This window comes from Canis aureus, chromosome 27, assembly GCF_053574225.1.
Source record: "Canis aureus isolate CA01 chromosome 27, VMU_Caureus_v.1.0, whole genome shotgun sequence".
Lineage (NCBI taxonomy): Eukaryota > Metazoa > Chordata > Mammalia > Carnivora > Canidae > Canis > Canis aureus.
The window spans coordinates 27,918,453-27,935,173 of NC_135637.1; the positions used below are offsets into that span (position 1 = coordinate 27,918,453).

Genomic DNA, 16,721 nt, shown 5'->3' on the forward strand with positions numbered 1-16,721 from the left:
CAATATATCATTTTCTCCTTCCCTGACCCTTTTATCAGGCTCTTAGCTCCTGGAAGATTGCATTAGCTTCCTCTTTTGCTTCCACTCCCTCCCCTGCACCAAATAGGTTTAAAATCTATCTGCCTTCTGCTGTGCTAGTGTTAGCAACATTCCCTTCTTTCTGGCTCTGTCTCCCCAACCACTGGCAAATAGCTTTGCCCATCGCTTGGTGCCTACATTGTGCATTTTGGTCCCGTCAGTTTTTAGCCTGAAAAGAAGCCCTTACTGGGAAGCTCCAACCCAATTCTTCCCACCAAACACAACTTTTGGTTCAACACAAAGAGGAAGTGAAAGGAGAGGTGGAACTGGATTCAGGTGTGTGTTCTCACATTGTTACTTGAGACTGCTTTTTAGCTTCTACCTGTGGAAACAAAGCATTTGCAAGAATTCTAAACATAGGCTTTATTTCTGAAGCTAAGGAATCCCACTGAGTGCCTGGGGAGTGGGAGGACTGATAAAGTATCAGTAAGAGACCTCCTGCTCAATCCTCAAAGCCAGGTTCTGCTGAAAGGCAACCTAGTTTCTTATGTTCCTGGAAGTACTAAGTCAGGGTGGGCAGCTCCAGGTTTATAAGTAACACACCTAACACTGAAAACTCAGGCTGTTTTTTTTACCCTTGTAGTCAAAATCCAACTACCTTGGCCTTCACCTGTGAGAACCACCTCATTCTTTGATCCTCTAGTATGAATCAGAGTAGCTTTGGTGGACAAGTGTTGAGAACTAGGGCAAACTGAGTTTGAGAAAAATTTATTACCTTAGAGTAGGACTGAAAAAACTCCAGTCAGGAAAGGAGACTAAAGATCATACATACATATAGTATTCTGGTAGAAGCCTCTTCTCTAATGCTGTGCATATGTACTTAAGAGGAATGAAAATAACTGAGCTGAGGAAAGATACAAAACACAAGGAATCCACTAACATACCAGTCTTGAGGGCAGTTTGATATGAAAGACATTAATGGGTTGAATGAGAACTCTCAGGTCCTGTTTTTTCTTTAGAGGGAGCTTCGAGCTGGAGAACAGGATGCCAACAGACTATTCACTTTTACCCCAGTAAATGTGGATTTGTTTGGGAGAGACTACCATACACATGATTACCCAATCAATTGTTTTTACTAGGTGGTTTTATTTATTTATTTATTTATTTTACTAGGTGGTTTTAATCTATGCTAGTACACATTATAATCTGGTGTTAACCACAAGGCTTCCTGTAGGGTAGGTCCAGCTTAGTAGCCATTTGGGTCGATAAGGCTCAAAAAAGGCAGCCCGTGTTGCTTCCTTCTAAATGAGATCAAGAGTTCAGTTCTGAGTTTCAAAGAAAAATTAAAGCTTCAGATCATTTCACTACTGAACCTCACAGGTCAGCTGGTTGTAAATGAGAAGGAATGAATTCAGCAAGAAATAAACACAAGCCATTAAGTTCATTCACACACTTAGCATATGCAACTTTAATCAACCAAAAGAAAAAGTCCCAAATGTACAAGTGGAAAAAAAAATTGTTGACACAGGCTTAACTAGTATCAGCTACTTTTATGTACAGCTGTATAAGTTCAAAAAAGCTATCCTATATGTATATACAAAAGTTGTTTATACACAAGTCTGTACATAGGGTCTATACATTTATTTCCTCAGAACCCTTAGGTGCCACCTTTTGGTGAAGACACCAACACTTCATTCACATATCTTACAAAAAAAAGACTATTTCCAGGATTGATAGCAACATTGCATCCTGGATTCAGACCATGTAGGCTCCATTCCTCTGTCAGTGCAGACCACACCAGGTGCCTGGGCTTCCCTAAATAGTTTTGCAGAGTCCTCCAAAGTGAAAGTCCGTAAACCAACCCGAGATGAAGAAGCAGAGTCCTAATCAGGGTGCCACCATAGGTCCAGGCATAGGTGAGCCTGCCTGCCCTGTTCATTGACGGTACTCCAATTCATCTACACTGATGACTTTGGCAGGCATGGAGGGCAGGGGTTGCTGTAGCACATCTGAGCCAAACCATTTAGCGAGGCCTACTGGGGAGCTGCTCCTCTGGCTGGGGCGATGTTCCAGCTGGGAGTGCACGTGGGGCAGGCCTGACCTGGTGGGCACATTCTGAGGGGTTGTCTGAACGCTGACAGCTGCTGCCGGGGAACCAGAGCCTGGAGGATGAAGAACTATGGGGATAAGAAGGTTATCATTCAGAGCATGTGGGGGAAAGTAGTTCTGTGAAATGAGGCCTTGCCTCATTTCAAATCTTATCCATAAAATTCCAAACAAAATTCTTTACTGGAGGGTTTATTCTAGGGTTTAACTCCTTTACAAAATGCCGGAATACAGTACCTTGGAAACCAAAGCTATTCAAAAACCATCTGTATTGAGAAGCCACCCTAAATGACATGACCATTCCTTCCCACGACAAGCAGCCACATCACAGAAGTACTAACAGATAGTGAGAGGGCATCTACTCTGGACAGTCTCTATGCTAAACCTGTCAGGATTCTCAGCCTTCTCTAAGAGGCAGACGGCAAAAATATGCCAGAGCATAGTCAGCTCTCCCACTGTCTTTATAGGGAGAGAAATTCCAAATCCCATAGAGGTTGGTTTACTTCATCCAATTCTCTGGCTATCCCCTTACCCAATTTTGTCAGGATAAATTAAAGAATTAATTGTGTTTCCACCAGAAATTGGTCCAAAAGCTTTAAGCCTATTCAGGCCACCCCCAGCTCCCCTGGCCCATTTCTGAACCTACCTGAGCGCTGTAGTTGCTGCTGCATCATTGCCAGATGCAGAGGTGTCCCAGGGCGAGGGTTTAGGAGAGGGTGACTAGCCGTAGGTAAAGGGTAAAAGGGTTGACTCAGGATTGGGCCAGATATTCCCTGTAAAGGAGTCAGGTCGATTCCAGGAGGAAGCACACCTGTTGGGCATGGAAAAAAAAAAAAAAACTGGTGAGAGGTAATCTGGAAATTTTTAACCTTTGTTGATTTACAAAGTTTAATTGACAATGCTTATACTAGGTTCTTCACCTTTAAAGGGACAGTTTGGATTCGACCCACTGCCCATCAGTTAGAAAATTCTAGCAACACTTTTTTGAGGAATAAAAAACCTCTTACAGTATAGTACATCATCAGTTCTGGCAACTGCTGTCCTGCTAGGTGAGAAACTCACCAGCCTGGAGCAAACTTGGAAGATGCTGTGGATGTACTCCCTGGGCCAGCATCCTCTGGACCAACCCTGGGTGAAGCTGGTGAGTAGGCCGAACGATTGGGACATGGGGGACAAGGGGAACTTGGTGGACAGGTCGGAGAAAAGGTGTTCCTGGAACTGGGGATGCCAAGGTGGGGGTTTTTCTCCCAGTTGCTTTAGGTCGATAATCTTGTTCTTTGGTGTAACGGTTGGTTTGAGACAGTGGGGTAGAACACGAAGACCGCTGCAACGTTGAAAGTTTGGGATTTGTAGTAGGAGAAGAGTCACGATCAGCGCTGGGCACAGAGTTAGATGACAGCAGATTCTCTGTAAGGACCCAGACAGAGAATATTTTGGTATTGGCAAACTTCTCTCAAACATGTTCTTCCCAGTGATCTAGCAAGTCTCATTTCTTAAAAAGTTTATAATCCTTATTTGATCCCCTCAGCAAATTTAGAGAATTTTATCATAGGAACCACCATATGTGTTATGAACAGGCCTAGTTAAGGTCACAGGGGTAGTTAGGGACAGAGCTGGAACTAGACCCTAAGATTTCTAGTCTCCAAATACATTGCTGGAACAAAGTTTATTTTTCTTAAAATCTTCTCGACCCAGGAATAGCTATGGGCAAGTGAGCCTGGCTTAAGGCCTGGTGGTCTAATTTAGGCACCTTGCTCTGCCTGCCCATATGGTTGTGGTTCAGATCTGTGTGGGAGCTAGTAGTCCCTGGTCAATGCCTGGGATTAACCTGCTTTTTAAACCTAAGGGAAAGATCAAATAAAAGTATAAAATTATACAAATCCATTACAACAGAAATAACAGTCTAGTGAAGGAATGTGAACTCCTTTTAGTGGGACCAATACGATTTCCTTTTTCCAGCTTTCTCACAGCAAAAAGCTCTCAGACCAGTATTACAGACATGTGTAAACCTAACTTACTAGAACCTATTTCACATCCTTGATAGTCCCAACTGCAATTCTTAAAAACCTCGTTCATGGTTTTCTATATACTTCCTTAAAAAAAAATAAAAATAAAAAAATAAAAAATTTATTTCGTGAGAGAGGGGAGACAGAGTGCATCCAATGCCACCATACAAGCGGGAGGGCGGGGGGCACAGGGAGAAGGAGAATCTCAAGCAGGCTTCTTGAGCTGAGCATGACCTAAGCTGAAATCAGGAGTTGGATACTTAACTGACTGAGCCACCCAGGCGCCCTTTTCTATATACTTCCAAAAGGCTCTCCACACTTTATGCTTCACCCATTGTACAGATTTTGTTCGACAGTCTCCATAGACTAGAGAGAATGTTTCAGAAGTAAAACTGGTTGTACCACATTAATTTGCCAAATAATTGTACTAATAATTTAACTTTGAAGCCCCAATAGGGACATCTGGGTGGCTCATGGTTGGCATCTGCCTTCGGCTCAGGTTGTGATCCTGGGGTCCTGGGATGGAGTCCCACATCAAGTTCCCCACAGGGAGCCTGCTTCTCCCTCTGCCTATGTCTCCGCCCCTCTGTCTCTCATGAATAATCTTAACAAAAAGAAGCCCCAATATAGATTCTAAACTATAAACTAAAACTCACTCTTCCTCATACTAGCACTCATACCACTATTAGATTGGTCAGAATTTCAAGTGGCTAAGAAATTATGAGCTGCTGGGGATCCCTGGGTGGCGCAGCGGTTTGGCGCCTGCCTTTGGCCCAGGGCGTGATCCTGGAGACCCGGGATCGAGTCTCACATTGGGCTCCCGGTGCACGGAGCCTGCTTCTCCCTCTGCCTGTGTCTCTGCCTCTCTCTCTCTCTGTGACTATCATAAATAAATAAAAATTTAATAAAAAAAAAAAAGAAATTATGAGCTGCTGTAATGCTTCTCACGGTCAGACACTGAACTGTGGTCCAAAGCAGGAAGGGAGGAGCTTTGCATAGGGATTTGCAGAGAATCAGGTCAGCTGGTTAACACTTAAGCCCATGCTGTCACATACTTTCTTAGGCAGCACACCCTCAACGGCTCTGCAGTACCTTCACTAGCCTTCTGAGTGTCTTCTTTACTGTCACCAAGAGCTGCTTTTCCAGATGCCGGCTCCTCCTTGCTTTTTTCTTTGCTCTCATACATCTTACGAATCACTGAGGTAGGGGTGAAGGAAGGAGAAAGCTGCAGAGAAAAACAGTATTAGCATGTTCTCTAAATGCATTTCCTAAAGCCAGGCTTAACTGGTTAAACTACTTAACAAGGTGAAGAATCCCCTTATTGGCTACATGTGGCAGAGACCAACTCCAATGTTCTGGGGCCTAGCTGCTGGAGGAAAAGAAACAGGGTGGGCCAAATAGATGGTGCCCCAAGTGTGTCATCCCTTGCTCACATCGCATTTTCATCAAGACCTTTAGCTCCAGCACAAAGGTAGTTAAAGCACAGAACTTCAACCTACCCATCTATGTCTGTGGTGATAGGGGCCTACCTATGCAGTCTCTGCTTCAGTCATTTCCCCAGCCCGGGATTAGTCTGAGAACAGGGAGGAACATGGCCAGAAGTATACCCTAGAGCAAGAGTCTGCCTGCTGGGAAAGGACAGTTCAGAACAACTACAGAACCCAAATTTCTCTTACTCTTAATGTATCCCATCTTACCTTGGCTACCAGAAAATTCAATTATCTAAATATTCTCCTCAGCCCCTAGGATTCACCATTTGGGGTCATTTGTTCCCAACTCTTCACTGCTCATTTTTACTTTGATGATTTTATTGTGCATGTGACTTTCTCACTAACCCTAAATAACTGATGGCATGAGACAGGGCATGAATTATGAACAAGAAGCCCTTCAGATCCTGTCTTCAAAGTACTTGGTGCAAAGATCCACTTGGGGTCCTGAAGCAGAGTAACAGATTTTCCTCTGGTCTATCAGCTTTGACTAGATGATACAGGTTTCTGGGGGATAAAACTTCAAAACAAAACAAAAACAGCTAATATGCATCAGTTGTAAAACTAGATTTATCACCACAAATAAGCAAACTCCTTTGTCCTAGCTTTTTTTTTTTGTCCTAGCTTTAATTCATATCACAGATCTGAATCTGTGAAGTCCGTACCATGTTTCACTGGATTCTGCATGATCCAACCAGTTCACCCCATCTAGCTCACATCCTATGTTTCACTCCTATCATCCTCTACACTCTCTACTCCAATTGTTCATTTGTTTAAACACATTATATCACCTTGTAAGTTGTAACCCATATTCCTCTATCTGGTGAAACATACTTTCCCCAATGTAGGGGCTTCACAAGAATCCTTAAGAGTTAGAATGTATCCTGAAAGGGGAAGATCTAATAAATAAGCAGGTTTTATTAGGTCAGTTATTCCTATGGAAGGCACTTATGGACATTTTGGGGTACACAGTGATAAGACACAGGCACAAGCAAATGGAGAAGCCTGAAGTCATTCACAGAAGCAAAGGTCACTGACCATGCTTGTGATGGAGGCAGCAGGGGCAGGGGAAGAGGAATTCCCTCGGTGCACGGGTGCTGGTGACTTGGTCACTCGCTGTTGCCTGTGAACAAACCAAGTATCAGTATGAGCTCTGAGTTGCTCAAACTCCAAATCCTAAAACCAAAGACTAGAATACTCAAGAGCAGCCTAGGACTTTATTTTTTAGATTTTATTTATTTTATTCATAAGAGATAGAGAGAGAGAGAGAGAGGCAGGCAGAGACACAGGCAGAGGGAGAAGCAGGCTCCATGCAGGGATCCCGATGTGGGACTCGATCCTGGCACTCCGGGATCAGGCCTTGAGCTGAAGGCAGAGGCTCAACCACTGAGCCACCCAGGCATCCCAGCCTGGGACTTTAATATCCCATTTCCCTCATCCATTTCAATTTCCCAAGCATTTATTAAGTGCCTAATATATGCAAAACCACATGGTAATTTCTGAGGGAAGACAAAACCTTAAACATGGTTCTGGGCCTTGCAGGAACTCTTGTCTAGTGGAGAGACACTAAGCCAGGGCAAACTAAGGCATGTACACATAAGATTAACAAGAAGGTGGAATGGGAAAATGAGGTATAGGAGTGACACGATACTCCTCCCGAAGGGACTCTGGGAAAGCTTCTCTGGGAAGGAGCTGCATTAAATTGAGTGTGACCAATGAGAAAGCTCAAGGTGGAGAATGAGGACTCCGGTAGAAGGATCAGGTACAAGGCCTTGGGAACGTAGGGTTATCCAGGGCTGGTATATGGTTTATTTGTAGATTGTGCCGGTGGGGCAGGCTAAGAGCCTTCATTCTGTGGGCAAGGCTGCGCTCCAGAGAGTAGGCAGCAATACTGACGAGCACAGGGCCTGGCACTGAACTGATGCTATGTAAGACACTGTTTCAAATTAGAGGACCAAGAGTCAAGAGTTTCAGCTATTCCAAGACCCAGTCATATGCAGCATTGCCCATCACTCCTGGTCCACACACAAGGTTGATACCAGGCCTCCCAAGTTAAGCTTAAAAGAACAGACTTTCCTTTTTTCCCCATTTTACTCATTCTCCCTTCACTTGGAGAAAACAGGAAACAATTGATGAAGATGTAAAAAGGCTGAGAGAAGAATTATAGGAGCTCACTGGCTAATGAGAGTTTTGCTGCATTTTAGCTGTCGGACCTTGTACCACGAGGGCCAAAGCCTTAGTCAGTGATTCTGGGAGTTCCTAAATCATAAACAGATGAAAATCCTAAACCCATGGCTTCTTTCCAGCCTGTCCAGGTAAGCCCCACTGCTGCCACACTGAGAATCTAAGGAGAAAAGTGAGGGAGAAACAGGTCAGCAGTACTGAGAGATCTGGAGGAAATCCTCAAGTCTGGTGGTTCTGCACAACCTAGTATTTATTCCTTCGGATGAACATACTTGAGCACCTACTATGTGCTAGATACTAGGCGAAAGTGCAAGGCATACAGCAATAAACAAAACACAAAAAAAATCTCTGGCCTCATTTTTTTGGTTGCAGGATAGAGGGGTTACTATGGGCAGAAAGACAAAAATAAATAGTAACCCAGAAGGTGTTAATTAAAAAAAAAAAAAAAAAGACAAGGAGAAAGGTAGGTCTGGTTCAGGGGGATACAAGTGTGCATGGGTGTTTAGGGAGGGCCCAAGAGGCTGACATTTGATGAATGAGACATTCATGAAACAGCATGAAAGTTCTGCTGACACCGACTTAGGTCTACTTATTCGTTTTGAGGAGTTCGCATTTAAAAAAAAAAATCTAAGTTTCTATATCGATAAAATGCTGTTATTTATACCATGTACCTCACAGGATTAATGCCAAAAGCAAATAAAATTCTGGATATCAAAAGTGCTTTGAAAATCAATTAATTGATTGGGTGGCTAAGGCATGGCTCCATTGGGAACCACCTGGGTGGCTCAGCCGTTGAGTCTCTGCATTTGCCTCAGGACATGATCCCGGAGTCCTGGGATCGAGTGCCGCATTGGGCTCCCTACATAGCGCCTGTTTCTCCCTCTGCCTGTGTGTCTGCCTGCCTCCCCCCCTCGTTATCTCTCATGAATAAATAAATAATATCTTTAAAAAAAAGTCAATAAATCAAGTCAATTCTTAAACTATATTATGCTACAGAGAGAAATCCAGTGAGGGACTCAGCAGACCAGACCTGAGCTCTCTGTTTAGGCTGAGAACTACTATATATAGAATATATTTATGCAACGATACAGGGTACTTACTGGTTTCAATGTTTTCTGAAAGTGTCAGCACATAAAACCAGCTGGAGCAAGACAATGAGACACTGATATGACAGTTTTAAGAGTCCTATCAAAACTAAGTACTTCTTAATTACCAGGTATACAGAATGGGAAGGACTTAATGTTCAGGGATAAACATTTTGGCGATAAAACTGAAAAAATGAAGGTGGTATTTACTTAAATTTTTTTTTTTTTTTTAGTAATCCGTATACCCAACACAGGGCCTGAACTTACAACCCCATGATCAAGAGTTCACATGCTTTTTTTTTGTTTGTTTTTAAGATTTTATTCATTTATTCATGAGAGACACACAGAGAGAGGCAGAGACACAGGCAGAGGGAGAAGCAGGCTCCAGGCAGGGAGCCTGACGCAGGACTCCATCCCAGGACCTCAGGATCATGACCTGAGCTAAAGGCAGATGCTCAACCACTAAGCCACCAGGTGCCCAAGAGTTCACACGTTTTGACCGAGCCAGCCAAGCACCTGGATGTTTACTTTTTTTTTTTTTTTTGATATTTTAATATTTTTATTTTTTTGATATTTACTTTTAAAGGTTGGATGCATCTGAGGGAGGGAAGAGGTATTACTGGGACAGGGCACATAGGGAGCTTCTGGGTAGCTAACAAAGGAGTTTGTCTTGTAATAAGCTATACATTTGTTTAGCACAGTTTTCTGTTTTATTTTACAAAAAGAACAGTAGTGTCACCCCTTTCCTCTAATTTAGGATTCATTTTACTACTTGCTGCATCTATAGGAAGGAAGAGGAGGAGAGTGAAGTTAGTGTTCACTTGTTAATAGCTTTGATCAACAAATAGCAAATCTGCATCAAAGGACAGTTTGGTAACTAAACAAGGAATCTGTAGGGGAGGAAGCTAGGTGGAGTTTTACTTTTCATCATCTTGTAACAACAAATAAGGAGCTATGCTAGCTAGCTACATTTGTAAAAATGAATCCTTTAAATCAAGAATATAAATAAAATTATGTAGAATGAAAAGCCTATGCCCCTGCAGAATTTAATCATACTGCTTCCTCGACTGCACACTTAGAGATGGAATTCTCACCATACACTGTGCAAATATATCGGTGTAGTTTTACTGTGGATAACTAACTTGTTTATCTGTAGAAACTAATTTGCAGATCCCCACAAGGGTAGGATTAGTTAGTAACTTACCTGTTTCTGAATCCATCTCTGGTTCTGTCCACTTGTGGCTTGCCAAAACCAGGTTGGTAAAAGTTTGCTGCCTGCATTGCAAGGTCGTGTGGCAGGGCCAGCCCCTCCAAAGCTGCCTGTTGCAATTCTAGCTGGCTCATCTGCTGAATAGAGGGGGCACAGGAAGATCAGAAAAAAAATGAGGATAGTCAATACACTTTCTACAGAGGTCTCTCTTCACTCTTAGAAAGGTATATTTAAGCAGCAGCTGAGAGAAATGAGGCACTGCGAACTCGTGCTGCCATCCACTGAAAAGGATTTTAATAAAGTAGGACTTTAATTGTTCACCAATTTTCTAGCATTTACTGAGCTCAAATTGTAGTTCAAAACCACTTCCAAGCATTGCAACAATTTTCCATCCCACAGTCAATAATAAGGATGAAAAGCAAGCAAAAAACTTAGAGAAAAAGTTCAGACAGACCTGGGCCGTGACCGGGCTCATGGGCTTGCGCATGCCTTGGAATGGATCTCCAAGTAGCTGCTGTGGTCCTGGTGTGAAACCTGATGGGAAAGTCGGCAGTATCAGTGAGTATCAAGACAGCACACATCCATTAGAGAGGTATTATCTCTAGTACATGCTGCTGCTTACTGAACACCATCTCTTTCAAGCAAGTACTGACTCCAGGCTGACAATGTCCCTCTTCTTCTGTGCCCCTACACAGTCCTATGTGGACCTTAATTAGAGCATTAATGACCCAAATTGCTGGTGTATCCATCTACCCCATTAAGCTGTCAGCTTTGTCCCTTTCAAAACTGAGACCTCTGAGAGAAAAGTGCTTTTCTAGTCAGTGATTTGGTTCACTGTCGCCGAGCCAGCTGATAACCAAAGGAGAGTCCAGGAAGGACTACTATAAAAACTTATTCTCAAGATTGGCATGAGCCAGAGTGGCGAGCAGCCTAAAGTGGTCCAGGGTGACAGGAACACTGAGATTCTGCACAACACTTATGCTAAGTCCAACACTTCTGGAAGTGCTTCTTCTATTCACATTCTGTATTAGCCATGAAACCTCACAATTGGTTGTGTACCAACTTCATTAGGTTGGTAGAGAGCCACTACCCTGACTTCTCCTCTATCAAGGAAAAACCTTGGAAGCCAAATTATGTTTGAATTGAATTCCCAAAATAAGGAACAAGACTAAAGAGCTACATCCAATGTGTACAATTTTGATCAATCTTACAAAAAAAAACCCCCCTATATTTATCTAGAAGGGCAGCCAGATAAACTATCTTCCAATCTTGTACCTCACCTCCCGCCCCCCCAAAAAAGCACAAAAATTCACACATTTCTTTTTAAACTCTTCACGGATGCCCATGAAAAAGACTTCACCAATTCTAGGGGACAAGTATGACCTTTGTAGGGGGTTGGGGGAGAACGGACAGACATCTAAGCACAACATTTACCAACTGGTGATGGTATTCTAGGACGAAGGTAGTCTGCTGAAGCTGCTCGTGTTTGAAACACCTGTGACAAGGGAGGAGAGGGTGCTCTTTGGCCCAGTAAAGGTGTTGTAGGTTCCAAACTCCCCATAAGGCCACTCAGAAGATTGGAAGAAGCAGGTCTCTGAACTGGTGGACCCAGAAGTTCCTAAGGGCAGAAAAAGTCATCCCTGTGAACAAACCAAGTTCTTTTTCCTAGTCAGAGGCTGTGAATTATGGATTAACTTTTGGAAGCCAACGATGAATCTCCCTCATGCTCCACTGAAGGACTTGGCACATGTACATGCAACACACTTCTCTCATCGTTCAGGTAGCAACATTTGGTTTAAGTTAGTGCTACAAATATAGGTTAGATATTTTAGATTTCTATAGAAACTGAAGCCTGTAAACTGGAAATCAAGGGCTTACTTTGTTATCTTCAGCCACCTCCCCACCCCATGATGAGTTTAACAGCAACACAGAACTAGGTCTGGCAGCAACACTATCTTCGATTGCCAGGCCGCACGGATCATTCTCTAAGGCCCAAAGCTGGACCACTACACAAAACCAGTTCAAAGGACTAGTGTTGGGGCAGCCCCGGTGGCTCAGCAGTTTAGCACCACCTTCAGTCCAGAGCGTGATCCTGGAGACCCGGGATTGAGTCCTGCGTCAGGCTCCCTGCATGGGGCCTGCTTCTCCCTCTGCCTGTCTCTGCCTCTCTCTGTGTCTCTCATGAATAAATAAATAAAATCTTAAAAAACAAAAAAACAAAGGACTAGTGTTCAGGACTCCAAGGCCTTGGTGTAAGATGGTGAAGTACCTGCAGGATGTTCTTAGGGACAGGCTGGCCTGGAATCTCAGCAGGGGACATCAAATGGCTTTCAAGGTTTCGCTAAAAAAGTCAAAGGAAAACTGGTTTTAACCTTCTTACACACTTAACTTACAGGTTCACCGGGGACTACAAGAAAGCATTAAAAACTCCCCAGGGAGTTGGCACTTAAGCAGAATGATATCCAAGGCACAGAAAACTAACTTAGATCCACTTGTTCCACTTGCTCATCACACAGGTCCAAAGATCTGGAAATGCAAAGAATCTTCACATGCACATGCAAAGTTCACTCAGAGACTCTCAGATGGTCTTTTCCTCCCTGTGGTAACCCTAGTGCATTTCACTGTTTCTAACACTGTGACCAAAAGAAGGGAGAAAGAAAATGGTGAAATAGAGGAGCACTCCTAAGAAGCCACAAGTAGGAAACTAATTTATAGATTTTAATTTTCAAGGCAACCTTTGCTATGCATTATCTTTGAAATAAGATTTATCAACCACAGATGGCAGTTTAAAACTAGTAAATAACACAAAAGTTTGGCCAGAATTGTTATATTTCAGAGTTTCATATTTCAGGAAATTTAAACGTTATTATTTTTAAACAAGCTGTTCCAAAATGGGTCTCACAGGGCAAAATTCAGATCCTCCCGCTCTTTATTCTTTTAATGCAGTAGCAGTTCCAACTGAAATTACCTCCTTCACTTTAGGACATCCTTGTGCCCATTTAGCTTTGCCTGAAGTGCTTTCTCTGGTACAGTTCGCCTTCCACTAGGTGAAGATGCAGAGGTCCACAGCAATGTCCTCAGGTGTGACAAAGAGCCCAAAGATAGCCCAGAGTTTTATTGCGGTTTTAGAATTAGGACTGCTTTTTCTTTTTCTTTCTTTCTTTTTTTTTGGTAAGTAGGCTTCATGCCTAGTGTGGAGCCCAATGCATGGCTTGAAATCAAGACCCTGAGACCAAGATCTGAGTGGAGATCAAGAGTCGGATGCTCAACCACCTAAGCCACCTACATATCCCCTGATTTTAATAAGCGATGTCCTCAAGAGTCATTTAATTCCACCTAACAAAAATGGGCAGCTTTATACTACATGGCTTACTACATTTGGACGGCAGAGTCTCTACAATTCAATTTGAAATGGAGTTTAGATTGAACCAACATGTCCTATTTTGGTGATGAAACAGTATGATTGAACCTAAACAGATGGAGGCAGATCAGAAATAGTATACAACACACACACAGCCATAGTGATTGCAGACTTGATTTTAGAACAGACCATGACTTAACAATAACATGCAAGTCAAGCAATATTTTGGGATAATACTTGGTGTGTTTATTACATTATTTTCCTTGGTGCTTTCTTTTCTAGGTTTGTGTTACTTTTTGTGTAGCAACTTAAATTATATCATCATCCCAAACAGGTGTTTGAGGCTCACTGCCTTAGCCACATATATTTCAGAGCACTAAAACCTCAACATCAGTTACCCTCACAGCCCAGGATTTCAAACCCCAGCATTGTATCTGAAACAAAATATTCAAAACATCAGGTAAATTATTGAGTTCCCTTGCTCCCACTTCTCTACTCCTTCACACTAAAAGAAGCTACTTACAAGATTTGACCCAAGCTACTTACAAGCACCCAATCACCAAAACACACATGAGCAAGAAAAAAGGATAGCTTGTGATCTTTTAATCTGGTCCTCATTTGAAAATATCTATATCTAATAATTCATTGTATGGAAATATCTCAAGTAATTCATTATGACAGTGGTTTAAGGGAAACATTCCCCTATAATTGGCATGGTGTGGTCAGATACAAAGAAATTAGTCTACTTGAGATGCCTCCTTTCAGAGGTAGATGTCAGTCCTGGCATTCAGGCCAGGAACAATGGTACCTCTGTTGGCATCTATCACCAACTGCTGGTCAAATATAAAATACCAGTTGCCTTCCTTTGGTACAAGGCACAATGAATCATGACCAACTTGTAGTTCCCAGAAGAGATGTTAGGAGAAAACAAGAGGCAAAACTCCGTTTAATAAATTTGCTGTAACTTAGCAACAAGAATAAATCTATTTTTTAAATGTTTTTTTCAGGTTTGCCCAGCTTCCTCTCTCACCTTGTATCATCAAGGGACAGCAATACTGACACAAAGGCCATGGCTGAGAGTCACCGCTAACGTGTTATGATAAAGACCAGTATTTGATACACACCTGTGTTTATTGACATGTGGTCACCGCATAACCCAATTTCGTACCCCAAAATGTTTTTACGAGTCACAGCCTTTTTATTTAATAAATTGACAGAATGCAGCTATCCTGAAAAATACTCATCATAGGTATTTTACAAATGATACATAGAACTGCCAACTGCCTAATCAAGAAAGCAGGTAATTCCAGGTATGTAACAGTGATTTAAAAATGTGAAAAGACTTCAATCTAAAAATATGGTGAGTTATTTTGGCTTAAGTAGCTGAATAAACAGAAAACTTTCTCTGAATTGCACTCAAAAAGATGTTTATATACCTTTTTAAGCAGCGACTTAAAGTTATATCCAAATCTTTCAATCTTTATACCGTCACCCATAAAACATATGGATTAACCACAGCTTGCTTTTTCTAGTAACAAATAGCACAATAATTAAAGAACACACAAAAGCATTAAGGACCAAATGACTATTAAAGAACTTCCAACTTACTCAGGATACCATTTTTTAAGTCCATTTATTATAGTGGGAAATGGAATAGAAAAAGGGAAAAGGAAAAAAGGCTGGGGTTTGTGCCAAATACTTACGCTGACTTTGGGCTGAGAAGGCAAAGTTCCACTTGCCTTCATGGTGCTCACTAGTTTGTTGAATGCAGTCATATCTCCATCTTTCTTAAGCTGTCGATTGCTGGTTACAGCACTCAAGGTCTCCTCTAAGTGTTCTGCCATGAAGGGAGTCGAATTCTTCACTTGCTGGTCCACCTTCAAGCCCTTGAGCCCTGCTTCTACCTCTTCCACTGACAGCACAACTCCTGAATGCGCTGAAAGATTGAGAAAATCCACATGAAGCCAAGCAAGTGAATATGTGGTAGGAATTCTCTTTGGCTACCATGATGGTTAAAGTGAAAATAATTTATTTCACAGCTGAAGGGAGGCTGTCAGAAAAGGCTGATGTCAAAAATAGGCAAACTCAAGACTCTTAAAACCATGGCTGCTCAGTGGAAATAAAGCCACAATTATGTACTTAGTAAGAGAGGGCATAAAATAAACCTAGAATGTTTAAATGCTAGAAGCTGGGGGACCACACCATTGGGTGTTGTGCTTTAAGACTTGGTAAAATCCTAATGTGCATCCTGCAGGAGGACCTCTCATAATGAGTCTTCTGTAGACCTGTTACCAGGGACAAGACTCCCAGGTAGCTCTATGTTAGCAAGACTGCTACCTTCACTATGGTCATTATGTCACTAAGGTTTATGCTGAGGGCACATGACCTAAGCAAGAACATGGCAGACTGGGGCAAAGGTGTGAGAAGCTGACAAGTTATGCCCAGGAGGACTACAGCATTGACTGGAGTGTAACAACCAGACTCTAGGTAAGGAGGAAGACTTGAAGGAGAAGCCCATGACTCACTGACTAGAGATTTCTTTTTTTTTTTTTTTTTTTGACTAGAGATTTCAAGGAGGTGGTACTGTTTGATAAAAACTATGAAACATTAAATAAAACCCATTGATTTAACTTTTAAAACAGCAGTATGTTAGAACGAACTGCCTTAAGACTGAGATGCACACTTCAAATGCCTAAAGCAGACTCTAATAAACACTTACAGCTTTCCTTAAGCTTTTCTTTATTTGCAGAAAGACTGGAAAGAAGAGGTTTTAAATCCACTTTGGCCTTCTGCAGCATTTCTAAAATATCCACTTTATTTTCAGTGTGGTCTTCCAGTGGGATAGGAGCAAAATAATTCCCCGAGTTCTGTCCAGGAGAGAGGATTGCTTGTTCCAGACCTAATATTACAAGTAAATATATTTGTAATTGATTGGTCCCAATAAAGCACTGAAATATATCAACAATATTAAATGGGCACAAATTAAAGGGTTTTCTTTTTGATATCCAGAGACCTTTTAAATCTTAATGGACCCTAACTAATGAAGATAAGATGAACCAGGTCAGAGAAAGCTTAAATCCACATTCAAAGTAAGAATTTGTAGCAATTTTACCTGCTAGTCTCTCCAGTTCTTCATGTGGTGTTGACCCAAGACTGCTGGATCGGCTTCCTGATCGGCTGGGATTAGAGAACCATCTACTGAACCGACTTGCAGAGACTGATCCTTCTCCCAAAACATCTTCTATCATCTAAAGGGAAAGACAA

General features: G+C 42.1%; 1 protein-coding gene across 10 annotated transcripts in view; it reads right to left on the reverse strand.

The window, feature by feature from the left end:
• Positions 1 to 1,458: 1,458 nt before the first annotated feature.
• Positions 1,459 to 16,721, reverse strand: part of EIF4ENIF1 (eukaryotic translation initiation factor 4E nuclear import factor 1) — a 47,860-nt gene continuing 32,597 nt past the window's right edge. For 6 of the 10 annotated variants that reach the window (XM_077874401.1, XM_077874402.1, XM_077874404.1 and 3 more), the window contains 12 exons: positions 16,570 to 16,705; positions 16,177 to 16,356; positions 15,161 to 15,393; positions 12,366 to 12,437; positions 11,531 to 11,714; positions 10,551 to 10,630; positions 10,091 to 10,233; positions 6,656 to 6,740; positions 5,223 to 5,355; positions 3,187 to 3,531; positions 2,771 to 2,935; positions 1,459 to 2,195 (listed from right to left, as the gene is read on the reverse strand). In XM_077874401.1, coding sequence (XP_077730527.1) covers positions 1,954 to 2,195; positions 2,771 to 2,935; positions 3,187 to 3,531; positions 5,223 to 5,355; positions 6,656 to 6,740; positions 10,091 to 10,233; positions 10,551 to 10,630; positions 11,531 to 11,714; positions 12,366 to 12,437; positions 15,161 to 15,393; positions 16,177 to 16,356; positions 16,570 to 16,705 — 1,998 coding nt within the window. In that variant the 3' untranslated portion in view covers positions 1,459 to 1,953. The remainder of the gene's footprint in view (positions 2,196 to 2,770; positions 2,936 to 3,186; positions 3,532 to 5,222; positions 5,356 to 6,655; positions 6,741 to 10,090; positions 10,234 to 10,550; positions 10,631 to 11,530; positions 11,715 to 12,365; positions 12,438 to 15,160; positions 15,394 to 16,176; positions 16,357 to 16,569; positions 16,706 to 16,721) is intronic. The other 4 variants (XM_077874398.1, XM_077874396.1, XM_077874400.1 and 1 more) reach the window with 3 other exon arrangements.